This window comes from Accipiter gentilis, chromosome Z (genome assembly GCF_929443795.1).
Source record: "Accipiter gentilis chromosome Z, bAccGen1.1, whole genome shotgun sequence".
NCBI classification, from domain to species: domain Eukaryota; kingdom Metazoa; phylum Chordata; class Aves; order Accipitriformes; family Accipitridae; genus Astur; species Astur gentilis.
This window is the reverse complement of record NC_064919.1, coordinates 66,620,912-66,643,923: the sequence shown is the minus strand read 5'-3', so window position 1 is coordinate 66,643,923 and position 23,012 is coordinate 66,620,912. Positions and strand designations below refer to the sequence as shown.

Below are 23,012 nucleotides of genomic sequence, written 5' to 3'. Positions count from 1 at the left end.
CTGCCCATGCGCGGAGCTGCTTATTTGACCATGTATACTCCAAGCTCCTACTTAAAAGCCCAAGGGAGTTCGAAGAATCAGTTGCAGATCTACATCCCAAACCAACAAACAAGTATCAGACACCTCACACACAGCTGCAGGATGCATTCCTCCATGCATACTTATGGGGCGGAGCAGGGATAATTGCAAAATGGGAGACCAGAATGACAACTTCCCCTACCAGCATAGGAGTCATCTGCAAGACTGGAGAGTAATGCCTACTTTCCTCCAGAAGCAGCTGAGGGTAGCATCATCCAGCTTAAGCCACAGGCTAGCTACAACAGCCTTTCGCCGAAAGGTCTGCGTTTCCCAAACACGTTTGAACCCACAGGCTCAAGAAAGCCTAAATTAACCAAATTGTCCCACTTTCTTCATCAGTACTTAGTTAATAAATTATTATATAAAAAATAGGCACCATTCAAGCTTTAAAAATAAATCAGAGGCAAATCTTTTCCAGCTGTTTGAAAAAAACAGCAATAGGTCTCTGTCCTTAGGAGATGACCCCGTACTCTGGAAGCCAAGGACATACACACAAGCTGGAGGCTGGCAGGATTTGAAACTTAAAAGAGTCAGTGATTGCATTTCCCACTCAAAATGTGTGTGGCCCTGATCAGCACCCTGGCTGTCCTGGATTCTGTGCTAAAGCACCTCTCCACATGCACTGCCAGGGAGCCAAAACCCAGCACTGAGGATTCTGGGATGAAGCATTTAAAATTCAGGGGTTGCAATATGCATCTCAAGCTATCCAAATCCTTTCTGGGATCTAACTTCAATCTGCCATCACAGTTGATAGCTACAGGGATTAAATAGTGGAAAGACTTGTATGTAATCTCATAAAAAGTTTGCAACTCATGTCCAAGATAAATTCTTTTAGCATTAACAATGCACCATAAATGTCAGTATTCCCATAAAAGTATTCAGGTAACAAAACTTACTTTCTTGGAATGGTACAACAGGGAGGCAATTAAACCTGCCCCAAAGTTTGGGGTATTTGAAAATCCCACAGATCAGATCAAGCACAAAACAAGTATCATGAGCTTCTTTTCTGTTAGTAGTAAACATAACAGAGAACAGTACTTTTAAAGGTAACATTAATTGAAACACCTTTAACTCCGTGTTTACAGGTCTGTTGCATGCACCAATTCCTTAATAAGCTCATACAGTACAAATGCAGCTTGCATACAAATAGCTAGGTCCTTCCATTTCTATACATGTGTGACCCTAACAACTGCCTAACCATGGAAAACAACATAGTGATTAATTCTACGTGGACTGGAGTCATGCCCAGTCACCACTGCCTGCCCCACACTCAGCAGCTCAGAGAACAGCATGTATCTTTTTGCCTAGTTCTGGACAAGGTAACTGGTGCTGTTAATGGAGAAACTTTAACTTTAAGTTGTTAAAGACAAACAAAAACAATCATTAAAAAAACAAGATAAAAACTTTCTAGGCATGTATTTCAATAGATAATGGAAATGGAAGAAAATAGAGCACAGTACCATCATGCTAGGTGACATTTTGGCTTCAATCAAAAAGTATTTTTTTAAAAACTTATATGAGGACTAAGATTTTGACTATTGAATTACAAGATTCCTCCCCCCCCCCCCCCCCCCCCCCCCCCCAAACAGCCTAGGCTACCAATATCAAAATATATCCATGGATACATTGAATAATAAGTATATCAGGCTACTTTGGTGAAATCAGTAAGATGTCTTGATCATTACTCTACAAGACAGTTTGGATAATCCTCAAATTAGTAGGTTTCCAACATTCAGAATAACGTTCAAGTGAGTAGAACATGAAATTAATTAAGTTATCTTAGTAGAAGATAGCATATCCAAAAATCTGTGATCTTCACATGAAACACCATACCTTGACAGATTAGCATCCATTCCTTTCTTTAAAGTAATATAGTTTGTAAACACATGTAACAATGTTTATGTATTAACTATATTAGTAATAAGCTTCAGATTCTATAAACAGTTCTTATTGAAGATTCATTCTTTTAATAAAATACCGCTGACAGTCTCAGCAATTTATAACATTTAAAGTGAAGTAATTTTTTCCCCCTCAGTGTTCAAAGTACTCAGTACTTGTCATACACATTTTAATTTTCCCAGTGAATATCTTTATTTTCATGCACCTTCTAGAGAAGAGATCATCTATCCATTGATTTCTTACAGGATAGACATGAACAAGTTGGTGAAAAAATGCCTTTTTTTCTTTTAATCAGAGATCCATGCTGCTCCCCCCCACCCCCCAAATTCTGAATCCCAAATAACTTACAATAAAAATACAAATTCTGTTTTGGAAGAAAACATACAAAATATACACCATGTAGTGTGTGCACCTAAATATCTTGATTGTCAAGTAGTGCAAGTTTCTACTTTGACATACACACTTTTTTGGTTTTAGAGACAAGAGTTTGTTTCACTGATCTTTGCTGATCCCATTTCTTGCCATCTTTGGCAGTCTTTGTCCCTTTGTGTAAGCATGGTACCAGAAGTGGAGGAACAAGACTAAAAACATAGAGCCATACAGCCAAATAATAAACATGAAAATTGGGTACTGGTACGGACAATCATCCATGATGTAGATTTGTCCTATGTGGGCTGTAATCATAATAAACTGGACCTGGAGGAAAAAGGTGAAGAAAAGAATACTTTTAAAATAAATGACAAACTTACTACAGAAGTTTAAAAACATTCAGCATAACTTGCATACAACAAGCAACAGAAAGCAGGGGTGGGGGGTGCCTTTTTAAAGTGACATAGATGCACCTTTAGAGCCCCTCTCCCAAAATGTTACTCCACTGAAAAACACTTTCAAAGAGTAAAGAAAGAGAAGTCCTGGGACAAATTGAATTACAAGCAGCACTGGGAAACCCATACTAGGAGAATGGGAGTCTGCCCTGGACAGTTCAGAGAAGAAAGGAGGCAGGTAGTGTTTGACCAGGGACAAGTGGGAGACTCATTTAGAAAAATTAGCCAGAAAAAAAAAAAAAGGCAACCATTATAGGATTGGTGAACATGAATTCCCACCTTCCCCCCAACACTAGCGTGTAACACAAACATCTGTAGGTCCCCAAATCCAATTTAATGGAGGATTCAAATAAATAAATTTCCATGTGAGCTCCAAGTTAATAATCCACTAGTAGTGCCTCCAAGACAAAGCCTTTCAGTTAGTTATATATATTCAAGCTAAATTGTTCAGTTGCATACAGTCACATGAACTATTAACACCAGACCTGGTGGAAGCAGCCAGCCATGGCTGCTTCTCCCTGCTCCTTTCCCTCCTCCATCAGCACCCTTGCTCAGGCCAAACTAATTGTTTAGCCAGAAGCTGAATTTCAAAAATTCAGCTATTAAAAAAGCTGGGCATGAAAAAGCACCCAGAGCAATAACATTTTGTAAGTGATCTAAGTCTAATAGAACACTTAATGTAATTACTGCAAGAGTGGTTTTTAATGCTCTGAGAAAGGGGTAAATTCTCTAAACATATGAAACTCAAAACTATACTCTAAACATTCTCTAAACTGCGAAAGAACAGACATGAAATTCTAAAGAAATACTTCTTTTTCTCTTTCCTCACTACTACTTACATGTGTATTCTGTACATTAATTATGTTTTCTTGGTGTAAACTTACATTCTAATCTTTTTTATACAGGCAATGAGTTTTGCAAATGTATTTACCAAGTACTGCATAACTGAAAAGCTCATGTGTCTAGTTCTGTGATTACTGTGAACACTGAAGTCAGCGGATTTAAGTATATAACTGAGGGCAGCTCACAACGTTTGTTTTACTCAATTAAAACATGACTAAACCTTGTACCAACTGTCAGCTACACACATGAACGTAAACTAAAAGTACAAACATATTGCATTAAGTCTGTGTTAGCCACAATCAGCTTTCTGAGAGGTGTTTATGTCAAACAAAGTTACTCACAAGTTGTATACTTGTCATGTATTTTTTCCACCACAAATATTTGTGATAGGCTGGTCCCAAAGAACAGATTCCATAATAAGTGTACATGACAACATGGACAATACAGTTCAGCAAAGCATGAAATGTTCCTAAACCACCTACAGAAAAACAAAACATAGTAGTATTATTGCATCAGGTATTTAAAAAGCCACCTCACATCCTAGTAGTTTGTTTTGACTCAGGGTAGGAAAAACATGTACCACAAAACTTACAGACTTTGATTAACCCTCAAGGTTTTTAACCTGAATTGGGTTGACACCAATTCTGAGGGATCATACCAGTTTCCTTTCTCAGAAAAGGCTTATCTAAGCATTTCCAAAAGAGCAATAAAATCTAGCTGATCTAATTACCTGTGAAAGGTTTTAGTGGAATTTTGTTCTTTGGGTTCATTTATTATTTTTTCATAAAACATATACGTGATAGAGATGCAGAGAATTTAGTAGAAACAGTGTTCCTCCTGTTTTATACCTCTTTTCTAGACTTCATGGTGAACTTTGCAAAGCTCTGGAAGATAAGGAATAATTCTCGCCCCAACATAGATTTCCAGATTCCCAGAGAAAGAATCACAGTTTCAGACAGTAAGTTTTTGGAATCATGACCTAAGTGAGGATCTCACAAATCCATCATCCATCTCAAAAGCATACTCACAGTGAAAAGGAAATTTAAGGCCAAGTAGCCCCATTTGGGGCAAACTCATGACTGAAACTGGTAAGATACAAACATTTCACAAAGCAAGTAAGGAAATAGTTCCTTTTTCATTGGATCAGCTATGGCGTTAGATGATTCTGCTCAACGTAATTTTATTTTAATGAACACAAGAAATTATAGGTAAAAATGATCCAAGAAGTGGCAGACAGCAAAGTATTAAGAGAAATATGAACATGACGATAGTGACCATCAGGAAGAAAAGAAGATGACATAAAAGCAGACATTTGGTGAGAAAAAGCCAATTTTCCATTAAGAATCATTCGAATTAAAAATAAAACTTATTTTGTGATTTTAGTAGCTCACACTAATCTTCCAGCTTGATAGATCATAACTCCTGCAGCTGTGATTGCAAACTTCCTTTGAAACTTGGCTATTTGTATTTTTTAAAATAATTTGAGTGCTCTTACAGTTCAAACATACATACTTTTCTTGGCTTGCACAGTGAATATTCAGAAGAAAAAATAAATAGTTAAAGCAGAGAAAAAAGAAGAAAAGACCTCATCAACAGTACAAACATACGCTGCAAAAAGCAACAACATACATAAGCACCATTTTGCAATTCCTTGTTTATGTCAGATCAGAGAAGAATCAGCATCTGCATTCAAACCCGTTGGTTTTTTTACAAACAGATTGAAAACTTGATCAATGCCACTACTTAGAAGGACAGACAGTGATAAGCAGCAGGGCTGAAATTGTTGGAAAAAAATTTTAAGTTTTCAAACAGAACAATATTTGGAAAGATTAGGGTAAAGATAAGCAATGGAGTTGTAGGGATAAATACAGTTCTGCATGAATACGAGGGACTATTAACAGAGGACAAAACTGTTCTCCCACACTTTGTTGGAAGTATTTGTCAAATTATCACATGGGAAATTTGAATCTGATACAAAATGAGAAGCTTGTAGCCGGTATACTGATCCGATGTCCAGGTAAGAGGCAGAAAGTTAATCACCTATAAATGTAAACTGTTCAAGGTTGAAGAGGAGGCACTGTTAGTTGCTGGGCTTGTTGGTTGTTTGGGGTTTTTTTGCAAATCTATGAACACACTGAACTGTATGCTGAGAAAACTATTCACAGTTTCATCATTAACAAGATTTAAGAAAGACATGGTCAAAACACCAGTTTCCTAATAACAGAAACTCAACAAATACAGCAGAAATATATCCTTTTATACACTATGAAAATCTGCACACTGGACATGCTAAAAAGATCCCATCTACAAATTTTCTGGACTGCTTCCAGGTCTTATTTTTGTCTTCATAAAACAGACACTAACAGATCAGACTTAATAAGCAGTAGTTTTCTTCAGCAATTTGTCACTGATTTTCTGGGAGAAAAAAACATACCAGAGAACATGAGTGAAGAAACGTGTACAAAACACCCACTTCTCAGTAGAAACTCCTAAGAAAACCCCACACCCTCCTAAAGATGGACTACTAAATGACTGTGCACTTCTCCACTCTGTGCTTATCAGGCTATTCTCATGGCCAACTATATTTATTAGTGGTGCACACTAATAATATAGCATAGGAAGACACATGCATAGACACACAGAGCAGGAAAGGAGAAAGTGAAGGTAAGCTAGAAGTGGACAAAGACTTTCAATTCAGTATAATTCAAGTAAGTTTCTGTAATAAGTAAGGTCCAGAAAAATATTCTGTAGTTTTGTGAAAGCCAAAGTATGAGATGTAAATAAACCCAATTATGCTACCTAAAGCCAGCAAAAATAACTGCAAAGCCTGAAAGATTTCTTAAACAGGCAAAAAAACATGAGAACACAGTCCTCCCCTCTAACTCAGTTCTTATATTTCAGGGGGACAAATGGGTCATCTGCCTCATACGTCTCCCCTAGCACTTCTGATTTTGCAGTCACATCTTTTTCACTTAATAATGCTCTTTGCTTATATACAGCTCTCTCCTCTGCACCTTCCCCCTCCATGAGAAACCAACACTGCACAAAACACTGTCAAAAGGGAAAAATGAATACTCCCCCCCCATTTAAACAATTATGGTGATCTCAGATGTTCCATGAAATACTGCAGACATCTAAATGTAAAAACATTGATGTTTGCAAGATTTTTAATTCTGTTCTTTAAATATTTGTGTCTAGTATAGTTAACTTTTACTACCAGAAGAAATGTACAACTTAAACTCTCTCTCCACTACCTGCAGCAAATTTGACTCCAAACCACCAGGTCCATGGCATGATGGAATGATGAAAGACATGCAGGAATGTAACTTGGTTGTTTTTCTTACGCAGCACGAAAAATATCTGAAACAGATTTTTAATGAACAGAATGTTACAGGAGATCATCAAGCCCAACATACGTACAAAAAACTGTACACATCAGTGCTGGTTGCTCACAACTATACATCTTAAAATTCTTCACAATTGTAGTCTTGGGAGAAGAAGGGAAACTGAGGCTCTGTATATGGAGATTAGTTTTCTAAAAAAATTAAACCAGTACATAAAATCCACCTGTGAAGTCTCAAAAGCCAGGGCAAGCTTTGAAAGCAAATGTCCAAGGCTGAGCCATCACCTCTGTGTGCAACGGACACCTTAAGACAGACTTGCTTGGATTGCGAACTATCTAGAAGCATCAGATTTTAAGTCCCCTGAACTACTAATGCAAGGCTATTTCAGAAAATTAACTGAAGGACTAGCAACAGATAGAGGCAATAGAAAATATTAAGTTAGAGAAATAGCACTTTATTATGAACACTAATTTAGCTAACCTTGGAAAAAGGCAAAATTGGACAGAATATATGTAGGTGTTCTTGTCAGGCCACATTTTAAAAAATAGACATCAAGGGAAGTGTTAAGGGAAAACAGAGCAAGAAAACTGTATAAGGAAAAGTCAGGTCATGCAAACAGTAGTATCAGATGGCAAGCAAATGAACACAGAAGAAAAGAAGTCTGGTGAGTCATGGAAAACATTTGGAAACAGCTGACTTAAATACAGCTAAGAAATTACTTTAGCAATAAAACCAAAAAGCTGCTGAGAAACACATACCTGGTCGGCTGGATTCAAAACCAACAAATTTTTAAAAGAAGAATTTTTCAGTCCCAGGACTAATTAAAAAGGAGCAGTCTAACCAGCAGGTAGTAAAGGTAGAGGAGTAAACTTGTCAGGCTTTTCCAGCTTTAGCATTCCTGGCCCTTCCATTACCATTCCATTTGGCTCAGTCAGTAAGATCTTCCAGTGTTGAATCATGAGTATTTGCAGATGAAAGTTAAATGGCTGACTTTGCTCGCAGGGTTTAGAACATCCTAACTGCTCATGAGTCAGCTCCTGAATCACCACTATCATGCCTATTATTGTGTGAATAGGGCAAATGAAATCAAAGCTGATTCCAACACTCAGAAGCTGGTTTGAAAATAGCTAAACCACTCCTACTAGGTGTTGGCCTCATGAAGAGGGGAAGGCAGATGGCTGCTGGTGGTGAGCAAGGTCTGCATTCTGCTTCAATGCATTGCTGCTCAGACTTTCTTTGAAACAGGTTAGAGTGCCAGCCTGATATGAAACGCATCTATAGTCATGACCCCCAAGGCATACACAGGAATTGAGAGCAGGTAGATATGGCAATTTATGTTGCATTCAGAGCTGCTGATGCAAATATTCCAAACGTGGAAGATAAAATCTGAAATGATGTGGATAACAAATTCAGCATGATCAACACTGGTTTTTATCTGCAGTGTTGAGACAAGCATTGCCACAGCACAACAGGTCAGTGTATTCAGCTGTTAAACAGACAAGTTATCAGGGCTTCCTAAATTTTTAAAGGTGTGTGTTCCCTCATTAACATTTTTCCTGATAATGAAGGAATGACAGTGTAATGGGACAATAAGATGAGAGGCAATAATAAGGGTAAACACCTTGATGGTATTCCAATAATTGAAGATTGAAGGGCTAAATAAAAAACAGTTTATGCCCCCAGCTTCCAACAGCAGTGATTCCTCTTCTGTGAAAAGGAGACATCACTACTTCTTTTATTAGGCTACAAATACTTACAGTGTCTAATAATTCAATGAACTTGGAAAAGTAGTAAAGCCAACAAGTTCGTACCATCTGCAAGAGTAAAAACCAGAAACTGTCAAATCATAATAGTCATAAATAAAACTAAGCAGCTGCAGGAAAAGTAATTATATAAGGGAAAGTACTGGGATGGGTAAGTGGTGTCACAAGACTGACAGAAATATTTAAATGTATGGTTTGTTTAGTTTTTCTTTAAAAACAAAAAACCATATTTTAATCCTGGAGAAATTTTACAACCAAGAAGAACAAGCCAACAAATATGTTGCTTCTTTCTTTCTCCCAAACAATTAACCCCTCCAGTTAACTCACATGGTCTACATTATGCAAGCAGGTATTTCCATTTAGTGCATTCCACCCTACAGCCATGCATTTGGTTGTTCAAAAAGCATTTCTAAAAATAAAGTCAGTGTAACATAACAATTCGGCTTTCTGTTTGGCAACTTACTCTTAGAGCTGTAGGTGACCTCGAGTAGTCAACGATATCGCACCGGAATGAGTAACCTGTGGCCCAACCTGACATAAGAAACTGGAGCAAAAAAAGGGAAAGGGCAAAGATTTACTTTATGTCTTTTAAAAAATTGATTCATTTCAGATTACTTTCACAATCACTAAGCAGGAGGGGAAAACAGTATTAAAAACTTGTTGAAACAGCAGCCTTGTCAATCATCTACCTCTGTGTCGGCTAGCTACCACAAAATACTTTGCTGTTGCAGATTAATTAATTTCTAATTCCAGGACCACACCTATAGAAAAGAACTTTCTTCCTACACCCATTATTTCAGCATTAGTAACCAAAGAGGAGAAACAGCTGCATCTCAAAACCAATGTTAAAAAACCAACTTATTGGGTAAATCCAACCACAAAAACAAATCAAACATTTTGAAATTTGAAAATCACAGCCAACCGTCTTAATACTAAAAAGAAACAACACAGCATCTTAATACTGAAAGAAAACCAGCACAACAGAAGAATATGGCTTAATTTCATTAAAGACAAGGAACAAATCAATATGCACTATATTTTTAGTATCACAGTTCCTAAAATTTTATTTAGTTAAACTTCATGATTCAATTAGTCTTTCACCGATATGAGCTAGGGTTTTACAATCAAGAGCACATGCATGACCAAAGGACTGTATGTAACAAATACAATTTAATCTTTTCTCTTGGAATATATTAAAGCTCGGACAAGAGCAACATTGTTAATATTACACGTGGCTTATTCCCCTGCCAGCCACTAGGACTACTGTATCTTATATCTGTTTATAAAGTGCTTCTCATCCATCGATCGTCATCATCCACTCACACACAATAGGAGGTTCAGCTCTTTTAAATGGACTAAAACCCTTCCATCTGTTAAATTCCTAAAAGAATTGCTTAAATTCTTCTATTGCTTAAATAAAACAAGATTTGAAACACTACCAAGACTGCACAATACTAAAGCACCCACCAAATGGCTTGGTTCCAAAGAGAGAAAGAATCAACTTTTTGCTGAGCACTAGACAATAGCAGAAATTCAATCTGTTGCCCTCTACCCATGCATTCTTTCATGAAATTGTAACATGGAAGTCTTGACAGCAGATTAATTGAATACTGTGTTAGTGTCAGACACTAACAGAAGTTTTTGGGTTTTTTTTGTTTCCAGGGGTTATAACCATAACCAAACTTGGCACCAAATCAGAAAAGGAAGTTCAGCAATTTTTCAAAAGACAGTCTAAATAGCAAATGCGTGCACCTTGCCCACTGCTTTCCACGCAACAGTCATGACACAAAGTAGCTGCTGCTGCCATGCCTTTAGAGTGCTGTTAAAAGAAATGTCAAGAAGTTCACTGTAACTCATGATGAAATTTATGCAAATTGAGCTAACACAAAGGTATGCTGCCAGTTTGGCACAATAATCTGACAACTTTGCATTAGCAGTTTGCCAAACCTGCAATAGCCACACAGCCAGATTTAACACAAACAGGGTCAGTACTAGTATAGTGAGGCTTCACCAAGCAAATGTATAAGGCTATCATTCACACAATACTACTATTAAATAGCTACACTTTAAAAAACAACCAACAAAAAAAAAAAAAAACAACAACAAAACAACCAACCAGCTAGGTTTAAGGTTCTAAACTAAAGCTTCTACATAGACTATACCATTCATTGTTAAGGATTTTTAGGTCATTCAACCCATAACACTATACAACTCAGGCTTTCCAGTCTTAAAGGTTAACATTTGCTTGAGCTATGAACTACAGCAAAATCTCAACATTCCTTTTGAGAGAAAGAGCATTTGCTATTTTGGCGTTGAGGAGAAAAAAATCAATGTTAGAGATTTTCATGGTTTGGGAGGGTGGTGTTTTTCTGTTTTGGCTTGGGTTTTTTTGTTGTTGCTGGTTTGTTGGTTTGGTTTTTTTAAAGGATGAAAATCCACAAATTAGGTTTTGTTAAATGCTGTCTTTTAAAAGGCAGACCTAACTGAAGATTACTCCATAGTAAACACACTCTATACAGTGTTTGAAACATCAGTGTTGACTAATGTAGTAGGACAGAAACAATTACAACAAACTATGAAAAACATGTACTCTGCTTTACCTGTTACAGCCCAGGGAAATTTAACAAGTCATGAGAATTTTTAATTTTGTAAATTGTATATGATGACACAAAATATTTTACAAGTTTTCTTTCTATCTAAGACTTATTCCCTTTTTTTCAATTATCAACTCAATTAGTTTAACATACTGCTTGGATGAATATAATTACAACAATCAGAATAACAGTTTTTTAAGAATTGCAGAGTGGGAATCATATTAATAAATTTATTTAAAGTTAGTAGAGACAAAAAATATAAATATTTTACAAATAAAAGTAGTACTTACTTCATAAGTCATATATAAAGAAAGGGCTACCACACTAAAATTATAAAATGCCATTATCTGCCTGAGTTCAAACGGTTTTTTATTTTCCATGAGTTTGGGTCCCAAGGAAGTTACAAAATAAATGTAGGTTCCAATGATAAAGGTTGTTGGAAAAGGTGAAGACATGAGTGGCCAGCCTTCCAGTCTTGGATCTAGAGGAGGGGGGAGAAAAAAAAAATTAATTGGATCTTTACAGTACTTACTAAATCCTAAAACAGCTACAGAAAGGCACTTAATTCTTAATGGATTAGGTTTTGCTGTCACTGGTCACATTTCAGAGTCTATTCACCTCAAATCCATGCCAACTGGATAACAAGATTTAGCAACTGTAGGACTCAAGGCTTTTTTCTGCATCAATTCTTCACACGAAATGAAGGAGAACACAGAATCATGAGTGACCCCATTTTCTGACTAGAGCTCTCCTTCATGAAAACTCTGTGTTTTCACACATGAACGGGGCTCAGAGGGCAGCACAGGAAGGCAACGCACAAGCAGATCACTGAGGCTGCATTTTCACCCGAGACTTCGTTCTTCTGGAAAAGCATGAACCTTACTTCACAAGTTCAAGTCAGAGACAGGGAGTAGCCCCACTTTTCAAGATCCTTGAGCTTTATAAGCAGTACAACATTAACATAGTAAGTAGGGGATTTTAAAGTCAGAAGACCTTCTGTCCCATCAGCTGGTATTCGTAGCTTAGCACTCAAGGCTTGTGCCTATTCAGTCGAGACATATCACTGCTTTCAGAGTGCCACAAAACACACACTTTCACATTACAAGCCTCCAAATGGCAAAAGTATTGCATGCTCCTCTCCAGTTATCCCAGGCAGAAGTATTGCAGAGTCCTCCTCCTACGCGTGCCCTGCTCCCTCTCCCTGCAGCTGAAGCTGGCAGGTGCTGCCTCTGAGCTTCACCATGATTCCACTGCACCCTTCTGTGGTTCATCACAGAGCCCCAGCTCATCAAAGACTTCCACATTTTTCCACAAGCAGTAGAACTGGTATGAACTTCATGCATTTTTTAAATTTTTTTTATTATTATTTTTATAAACTGACTTTTGAAGATTCCTTTCTGAATGACCCCAAACTCAACTATTGACTCAGTAAACTGCTGCTTTTACGGTTTGCTGCTGAATTTTGGGTGTGAAATTATACCACTGCAATTTTTGTTAAGTGTTTAATGCGTGGCCAGATGTCTTAAGTGAGTGATTTTCAACCCACAGCATTCAAGCAACCTATCACCCAAAAGAGTCTCTGATATTGTTTACAGCCACTGGAAGTTTTAAAACAGATTGAGGAGGAAAGAACATTATAATGCTGCTCAGAGCCTGCAGTGTGCCCAGTGCTGCTGCCCACAGACCAACAAAGATTGTGAACCACAGCACTAGGTATCTGTATGTGTTGCACTGCAAGAGAATCACCAGCTCTTCGTAACTGACTGCTTTTCCTGCATCCACCCTTTGCACTAGTACTACCAAAGCTTTCCCATTGGTCTTCCCAGCTTGATCCTGAGTAGACCATGTCCCGCCACTAGTATGCTACAAGATGCCAAATACAAGCACTGGTAGGCAGGGAGATGAGGAACTCAAATTCTGAAGTCACGGACACTGCAGCAGAAATGGTCCATCACCCAGCTCCATCCCAATCCACATTACCCCACGAGTCGTACTGATAAAACTCCCTTCTCACTCGTATGCTGTGGTTCTACAGAACAACTGAAATGGTTCTCAGCTATACTGGAAAAGATAAATTAGTAATTTTATTGATCAAACATTAACTGCTTCACAAGTTTTCTCCAGGAATCAGCTAATCTCTGTCACTACATGCCTACCACAGTGAGGAACACGCAGGGATGCCACTATGACAGATGGGTCTTAACCACAAACTTGAGATCTTCTCTGTCATTTTTTGGTAAGCATGCAGAACTACAGAACAACAATGTTAAAGCAAAGTGTGTTTAATATCTTCATACCAGCTGCAACAAGGTTCTAACATTCTTTTTCAAAACAGAACTGTTTACTCTGAGGATTAATTTCAGATGTTGTAATTTATCAGGGTTTTTATTTCTTTCATTTTGCAAAAGCAAAATACAGTAACACCATGCACCAGGCTCAATTAATTGATAAAATATTGTTGTTCAGTAATGAAAAAGAGTTCAAGTTTTATGTTCAGCAGCACAGAAAAAATGTAAACTATATATTCAGGCAAACCAGAAACTCTTACACGACAATCTCCGTCTGCACATTATTTAGTCTGAGGTTATACCCATAAACTAGCTGAGTTTTGCTTTTTTTACTGTTTCAAAATGCAGAAATTAGTCTGTTCTTTATAGGTAAAAAAGTTCAGTAGGTAACCTGGCAAGTCTTAGAAACATTTACAGGAAGACAAAGCTACATTAATTTGATAAACAGTACACCTAGAATAGCTAAACATTGCTAATCAAAATTATTGAAAGTTACTAAGTTTTAGATTTAAATGACTCACCAGCATCTTTAATCCATTCATCATACAGTAGTACAGCCTTTGATGTCAGGTTGCTAAAGGCCATTTTCACTTGATTAATATATTGTGATGCTGCCTGCAGGAAAACAAACCAAAACAGAAATATGGATTTTTATAATTAATAAAATAAAGGTCAGTAAAGTGTTTTAGAAAAGATTTTCAGGAAACAAAATGGGAAAAATATAGAGAGGGCTAACAGAGCACCACATGTGAAATACAGATCAGGGAGCATTAGCTGACCACATCACACTATGCTTGGGGCTGATTTATAGCTGAGCCGTTAAGCATAACCATATGATTTTGTAATCTCCACATACCAAACAAGGTGCTTCCATGCCATAAAGTGTTATCTCAAGAAACCATGCTGTGTTTAACCATTACAGTTAAGGGGAAAATATAAATAAAGAGCAGCTACTTAAATTCATTTTTATTACCATCTCCACTTAAAGTCCAAGCCGCTGATATGTGAAGAAGTTCAGCTTGCAATACTTACTATTGAAAATTTTTATTTTCTACCTAAGAAGTATTTCTAAGGTAGGTTGGAAAGACGAAAGATGCTGATATGTCTCCTTTTAAATACAATAATGAGCTATGTTATAATTTGTATGCAAATCACACTCTGATGAATCAACCGTTTCCACACCAGGATCATGAAGTGTCATAGTACCACTGGTAATACCATTAACTCAGAAAAATTACCCAGCACATCCAGTTTGTATGCAACAGAACCTACATATGTAAAACTTTTCAGAGAAGTATGCTTATGAGTACTGATTTTTTCCCTTCCCTTACCTCATTTCCCCTAGAAAATACTTTTTAAAAATCCCAACACATTTGAAGGGTATCTCTCCTATTCCTGCTCTGTGTGTCCCTTCACCATACAATTTCTCTCCATAGCCCTGTGCAGTCTTCACACTGTTAGTCCAGACTGCAGCACACCTTGATAACCAGCTCCTTTCCTCTGGCTGCCCTTCTGCATCTCCCCAAGGCTAAGCCAGCTGCAGGTCTGGAAAGCCAGTTCTGCCCTCAGGATGGTAATGCATCTCTCTCCCCAGATCTCCTCACTATCGTCTTCTCATTTGTCCTCACCATAACATGCCTGAAAAATAATTTCACCTTTATCTCCAATTCTACAAGTTCCTTCTGTTCACTGCCATTTCACAGGAGTTTTTAGGCACCTCAAAGTACACTACACCCACCCTTCATCACAAGAGGCAACACAGACAAGCCTGCCTTCATTAGAGTTCATCTGATCTACCTCTTCCCAATTCTCCTTTTGCTACCCACTTGTTTTCCTGCCTGCACTTGTCCTGTGTGTCTGAACATCTGAAACCACCATCAATTTCATGTTCAGAAATTATTCCTTCTGCAAGTCTCTCTGAAGTTGACATTTTCCAGATATACCATCCTCCAGCACCAGCATTTCCCAACTCAGTGTCACTGCCTTTATGCTGATCAATTTCACATGACCTATGTGCATATTACTACATAGCTAAAAAGCTCTATATTTACACAGAGATCTGGCAAAATCAGAAGAAGTAGGGGACATCCTCTTCCTTTTCTAATGGAAACTTGAGTGGCTTTCTTCCTTTTGGCACTAGCAATCTCACGAGAGAAAAGACTTTATGGTTAAGAAACATTTTATAAATATCCCTGCCATCTTGCTCCATAAGCTAAACTATGGATGGTATCAAACATACATAAACCCAACCCTGTCTTGAACACTAGGTAGTTCAGACTGCCTGACTATGACAGCCAGGAAACTCAGCTATAAGTAAGTGGTGCTGGGAGGAAGTGTTAAAAGTCTGTATTTTATAATTAATTATTTTATTAAAATAGTTAGATTGGTTACAAGAAGTTATCCTTAAAATCCAGTATTCTTCCCATGTCAGTCTCATGAGAACAGTCTATCAAGAGACAAGACATGGTAAACAGAACGTACCTTGTTCAGCGGTTATAACAATATTCTACCAAAGCCGACAGATACCTTGTGCACAGTATGGCTCAATATTTCAGTAAATATATTCACTGAATACAAACAATCACATAATATTTAATCAGTTCTTCAGTAAGAAAAATAGTTTACTGATTTTACTGCCAGTCAGTTTTCCTGCTCTCATCCTGATAAAGATGTTACTGGAACTCAGACTGTCTAGCTCAACATGCTGACCAAAACCCAAGTTAAACAAGTAACCTGCTTCTTCAAAACATGCTTTCAAAAATCCAGAAAATTCTATATGGATGTTGGCTCAAAATGAATTCCCATTTTTTTATGGGCTTGGGGGTGTTGATTGACTTTTTCTCCCTCTTAGGGTGCAAACCTCTCATCCTGACAACTGCAACCTTACAAATACACAATTCTTTACATCTATCCAGTTGACTTGCCGACATCACTTTAATTTTGCATTGGGAGTCAGACAAATGTGCTTTCGGTGTTTAAATAGCAACTCTTATGCCTGCTAGGCACTGGGACCAAAAGCAAGCCTTTTATCTGGAACCAGACTATTTCCAGTGGATTGCTCCTGCTTGTAGTAGAAAGGCAGCAGATGAAAATTCCGAATGCTCACATTTCCCAGCCCCTACCAAACTGATGAAGAGGCTTGTCCCACCTCTCCTGACCCCAGGACTCACCACTCTTCTCCCATTAAAACATTTCACAAGAGCTAAGACAAGGCTCTTAGCCTTCAAGGTTTCTTTTCAGTTCATAAACAAGCAAGCAAGATACAAGTCCACAGCAGTTGCTAAACTTTTTCTGAAAGTTTGCAGTTTAGTCACTATCCTTGAAAGAAGGATGTACCAGCCAGAGAGCAGCCACAGCCTCACCACACAGGCGTACTAACAGATCAATTACTCTGAAGGTAAGTTAGGTACAACAGGTAAAAACTAATTATTTTAAGAGTAGGAGTAATGCCTGCAAGACAATGGTGTTGAGAACTTTTCCACAGTTAGAAGGTTTCTTTAAAATCAACTTTCATACGTAACACTACTACTTCACTTCCGATGTGCTTACAATTCTACTTATTTTCTTAACTAGCTACATAGTTTTCCTTTGTAAGTCCATTTCTTGGAACAATTGTTTGCATTAATGTTAGGTTTTCAGGATTTTTTGTTTGTTAGCTACCTACAAGTAGGGTTAATGGCAGCATGGAAGCTATTTTGTCTTATCCTGTTACACTTAACTGGAAAATAATATGCTCAAGGCTTGTGTTTTGAGGTTTTTTTTGTTTAAATAGAAGAGTAAAAAACCCCCATGTGCCCCCACAGAAGACAAACTAGCTTGTGTTTCAGCAAAAAAACCAAAAAAGTTTTGAAAGACTGCTTTTTTTACAATACAACGATCTTGTTAAGAAGTAATCTGATAACACTTTGACCATAATACAATCTTTCATAATGTTTGGCAGTTTTGAATTCTACAGAACTTATCCTCTAAATGTGAGACTGGAAAGATTTGGCCTGAAGGAGCAAAGACTTGGGGACAGAGAAGGCCATGTGTTAAGAACTAACACAGCTTTAGTTCTTCATACTGTAAACTCATCTGCACATTAAGCATTTGTGTAGCCACAGTTCAGTCAGGAAAATACACATTTAATTTACATACCTGCTAATGTACTTACAGAATTAGCATATCAGCCCTTTTATTTCCAATGTTCCTCTTTCTGCTTGTAACAAAATTTGAAAATGCAACTAAAATGCACTAACAGTAGGGAATTTTCTTTCTAAAATGGAGTGTCTAGATTGTAGTAAACTCTTTCAAAATTAGAGAAGTCACACTAACAGACTAATTTTCAAAATTAGGTTACTTTAAATGACATATTGGAAGCAATTTACATAAACTTAGAAAAATGCAGTCATGTAAGTTCGGTCTGCCTAGCTTGAAAAGTTCTAAGGAACATAGAGGCAGTCCTCTCAAGCACATGCATTTGGAAAAGAAGAACTGAAATCACCACAAAAACATAGGCAAGGTACTCAGCTCTTAAAAAGAAATAAGAGCTATTTTTCTTTTTTTTTTTTTTTTTTTTTCATTTTTACTTAAAAATGTCATTGGAAGTAGTATCGTGCACCTAGGTTCAAGCCAGCTGTACCAATACAATTTCTGAAGACATCTTTAAACAAATTTGTCTTCACCATTATAAAAAAAGGGGGTGTAAGTGAGGCTAAGGAGGGAAAGGGCTGTGTGAAAAGAGCAAAGTCATTTGCTGGCCTCTGGTCCCCTGCAGCTGAGTTACGGCATACAGCTTGGCAGAACCAATTTCAAGTTGGACCATTATGTTTACTGGAGAGGCAAGGGTAGATGATACGATCATTTACACCAGCCAAAATTGCCACAAATACCACAGCAAAACATATGAAACTGCCTCATGATGACAAGTAGTAGGTATTAAGTTGTTGGAAGTGCTCAAGTTTGGTTAGCACACAAAACTGTTAGTGATTCTTGTAATGGGAATTACTGGTATGCCTCAAACATTCCTTGTTTTTAAATGAGAACAACAAGTTTCTTACATTCCTTTGCTTAACCCACATGAAAGATATTTGCCATTCTTGATGCTCATTTATTCCCCCTACATAGTTTTTAAATATTAAAACAGATATCAAGATTTGCTTTTAAGCAGTGATTTTACAAGTGTTTTATGTTGATGGCTACTGAACAAAACAAGCAAACAAAAGAACTTGACAGACAACCAAGCAAAATGAAACAATCTAATGTAAGCTCTGTCACTCCAGAAAACAAATTCTAAAACTCAGTGGGAACTTAAAACACTTAAAGTTAAGGATTTGCATTGGAGAGCACAGCTAATTATTAGAAAGACAGACAAGCTACTTTTACAGGGACCCTTTAGCAAAAAACTGGAGAATATGACAATACAGTACAGACTTCAAGGGGATAATTTCCATCCAAGGCAGACCCCAAAAGCAAAGGTTCCGGAGCATCACCCCCTGGCCTGGCAAGCAGGTAATGACAGGGAGACCCTCCACCCCACAGAGACCACTGGAAGATGGGGAGAACCCACAGAAAGCATTGACCCACGCCAGTCTGATTTCAAAATGACAGCTTAAGACATGACAGTAACACTGGCTTACACATTCAGGCACAATTATGAAACTTTCCTGTTTCAGAATCACTTGGTATGCTGTTGTTAATTCTGCTCTTGAAGTTCAGAAGGTAATTAAATTGAGATGTTTCACAAATGGTATCTTAAGCTTTACCTGGGAAATACCAGCTCTGCCCTTCCTATTTCCCAAGGCTGTGTGCTTACATAATTGCAGTTATGTTAACTACGTTACTCCCTTATGCCACATGGCAAACAAATAGAAACTGCATATTACATTAGATGGATTACTCATCTATATTCTGCAACAAAGTTTTAAACTTTGGCCAGGTGTTGCCTGTTGTCACGGTCTTCCCTGTGAGAAGTTTTCATCACCTCCCTGATTCTTGATGCCTTCTCTCAGCCACCCAATCCATTTTTTTGAAAGATTCATCTCACAGGCAAGTTGTCTACATCCTGTTTAGCATTACGTGGCCTTTCCTTTTTTTGATAATGTTGCTTGTAAACACTGTTCCTGCTAGATGACAGTTCTGCCCAAGTGAGTGGCAAAAGGCAGGCAAGGCAGCTTTATGCAAGAGAGATACTTTAAGAAATTTCCAAGTTTTTATGGATGTATTAATTAGTTGTAACCTTGATTCAATGTCAAACTTTGTCTTTGAAGTGACTTCATTTTAAAACACAAATCCTTAACACCTCAGAGTACATTAGCAATCTCTGCATGTACATTTTAGAGTAGACATTGGGGAGAGAATAGCAAATTTCAAAATAAATATAAATTCCTTTTTTTAAAAATGGACATCTTAAAAACAGATGAAAAGTTTAGAAACTATATTAAAACATCTACTTGTAAAATTCCCCATTGGCAGTATTCAGTGAGAGATCTAATACCCTGTGTAGTCACCCTTACTGAATGATTTATATGGTACCTCTTTGTTTAATGTTTTGCTTTTTAAACTGGCATGAAATCTGTTGTTTACCTACATGAATAAAGTAGTTTGTAAGCAGCAGAACTAGTAAAAACACATTTCATTTCAATCACACTTCAGATTGGGTTTCTGCCAGACTAAAGGATTTCTCATTCTGATGCTGTGGAAAATAAAGACCAATTTGTATTTCCTTCCACACCTGCCTATAAATTGTTAAAAGAACTGATACTGCAGACTTCACAGCAAGGCTGAACACTAGCAACAGGCACAGAAAAGCCCCTCCCTGTGGGAACTATTTCAGGGGTACAGCCCTGTTTTGTGCCCAACTCCCAGCCAGAATCATATGGACATTCTCCCGGTCCGTATACATTGATCAATTACCAGCAACAGCTGAACAGCGAGGCCCCAGTGTGCACTCCCACAGCATCACTGCTGATGGGCCTGGTCCTCAGGCAGCTGCAGGATAAGTCACAGCAGCTCACTGACCCAACTGAAAGCTTAGTCGTTCAAGAAAAAAGTTATTTTCTCAGTCAGCTCAGACCTAAAAAGCTGAACAGGGTCGTGCAAAGGAAACATTGAGACACATGAACCAGGATGCTGCAGGCAAGGAGAAAGGTGGAAGCAGCAGCCCTGTCATAGATCCCTTTAACTGATAATGAAATCATGTAGAGGGCACACAGTATCACCATGTCCAGTCCTGCATACTCATAGACAATCATGTACTAGATCTGTAGTCAAGAAGTTCACACTGCACCTCAGCAAGTCATCGCTCTGTCCATCACAAGCCACAAGAGGCACTCTACAACATGAGAACCGAAGCCACAAAAATTACATTGTGCTACAGTAAGGCAGGAAAAGATCTGGCATCACCAATATCCTAAATATCTTAAATGCATCACCTAGGGTTGCAGTGATGCACATGAAAGTGATTCTAGGGACTAATGTCATCATGCAGAAAACACATCAAGTCCTAACAGTTTCTGCAATCATAGCCTGGAAGGAAGTTTCTTTGCAAGTCTGAACCCAGTCATCATTTTGACTCAAGTATGAGAAAGAGTCTGGATGGGTCTCTGAAAAGATTCCCGGTTTCACTTGGGAAGTGAACACCATGGACATCATTGTATCTTCCCCAGTTTTCTCTCCTCGTATTCCCAATGTTTCAGAAAAAAAAGCAAAAACATAAGCAGTGGGAAAAAGCTCCTAGAATTTTGACTTATCAGTGCTCCCCTGCCTTTACCCAAAACTCTTTACCTGAGCATTTGCATGTCAGCCATCCTGCAGCCAGCTAGTATCACCTGCCTACTCCTCTGCTGCGGTGAGTGGCTCCTGCACCCATCTTGGGACAGAAGCTCTTCTTGTTGGTCCCTCAGTGCATGACTGGCACTTGGCTCCTTTACATCTGATTCCAGCTCAGTGATGCCAGCTCACAAAGTCACCTAGCCCTGCCTGCATGGTGAGCCCTGTGGCACATATCATATGACAACTTTCACCTAGAAATCAAAATAAGGCTCACCTATTAATGCAACCTCACTTCCATTAGATAATGATACATCATTACTCTTAGCAAAGACCTCTGGCAAAATATTGATTTAGTAATGGGGCCATATCCAACTCCAGTTAACCTCATCCTTACCCAAAGGACTTAACAGGTTCTCCTTTTCCTCCTTGCTTATTATGTAACTAGAAAACTTTCTGCAGCATTTCAATTTTTCTTTCAAGGCTAGATTAACTAAGCTTTGGGTCACTTTAAACAGACCTTCACAAAACAAGAACCAGGGGCTAGACAGTAGTAACACAACCTAGTATTTTCAGCTGTGCTACCCAATCACGCTAACTCATACACCCAGTGATCCCCGTTCACCCCTCCACAAGCCAACATCTTTGTCGTATGCTGAGCTGTTACCCATTCTCTTTTTTTCCTCTACAGTAGGGACAGTTCTGATAAATGTATGTAAGAATTATTTACAGCTGTGATGTTTTTAAAGTGCATATGCATTGTTAGTAACCAAGCATATCCAGAATATAAAACTCTGTACTAAACTCTTTGCACTGCAAAGATAACACAGTCTGGGCTTCTTAACCTGCATAGGAAGTATACTGTTTTTAAGACACGATATATAGGTAAGCTCTAAAAAGGTAGAGGCAGCGCAAGTCCTAATTTAATACTTTGAATGAAAGGGATCAAAGATGCCTGATAACATCAAAAGTTTGCATTTTATAAGACTAAAACAAAGGGGCTTTGTGGATGCATACACAAAATACGACTAATGACATTTAATTTCGTTTCACTGTTGTGATGAAGATTACTTGTTTTGAGTACACACTGTAGTTATTTGAATGCTTTGGTAAGACTCTTCAGCTTTCTACCAGACACTCCTTTTAAGGTGAAGCATATGGAATGCAGGTAAGAGCATCCTCCTATCAGTTATCAATACCTTCCAAATATACCTGACAAAGGGCAGAAAAGCAAAACAGACTCAGCTAAGGTTGTCAAGATTTGTGATGAGTCTAAAGCTCTCCCTCCTTCTCCACTGTGATACCACTGCCCCAGGTCTGTATCATTCTTGAACATCCAGGTAGGATTGCTTAGAATTGGCTCTGGTTATGAGTACTATTGCTTGTATCTACCTGCCTGATTAAATTTACTCATGTCAAAATATGAGAATGGACATGAATGAGACCATCCCCTTCCTTCAGTGGCAACCTGAGTCACTGAGTCAGCTCAATCATATCATCTATCTTCATTAACAGTTAAGGGTTAATGCATATGAGAATCTCATACATCCAATTAATTACAGTAGAAGCATTTTGCTACCAAGGGGTAAAGAACTTAGTTTGTGTTTACCCCTCACTTAACAGAACAATG

The 23,012-nt window shown here is 38.0% G+C and overlaps 1 protein-coding gene across 1 annotated transcript in view; it reads right to left on the bottom strand.

The window, feature by feature from the left end:
• Positions 1–1,742: 1,742 nt before the first annotated feature.
• The window catches only part of ELOVL7 (ELOVL fatty acid elongase 7), a 32,285-nt gene continuing 11,015 nt past the window's right edge, over positions 1,743–23,012 (bottom strand). The window contains exons 2-8 of the mRNA XM_049795393.1: positions 14,155–14,248; positions 11,636–11,826; positions 9,215–9,295; positions 8,746–8,802; positions 6,899–7,004; positions 3,986–4,122; positions 1,743–2,673 (exon numbers count right to left, since the gene is read on the bottom strand). Coding sequence (XP_049651350.1) covers positions 2,470–2,673; positions 3,986–4,122; positions 6,899–7,004; positions 8,746–8,802; positions 9,215–9,295; positions 11,636–11,826; positions 14,155–14,218 — 840 coding nt within the window. The 5' untranslated portion in view covers positions 14,219–14,248 and the 3' untranslated portion in view covers positions 1,743–2,469. The remainder of the gene's footprint in view (positions 2,674–3,985; positions 4,123–6,898; positions 7,005–8,745; positions 8,803–9,214; positions 9,296–11,635; positions 11,827–14,154; positions 14,249–23,012) is intronic.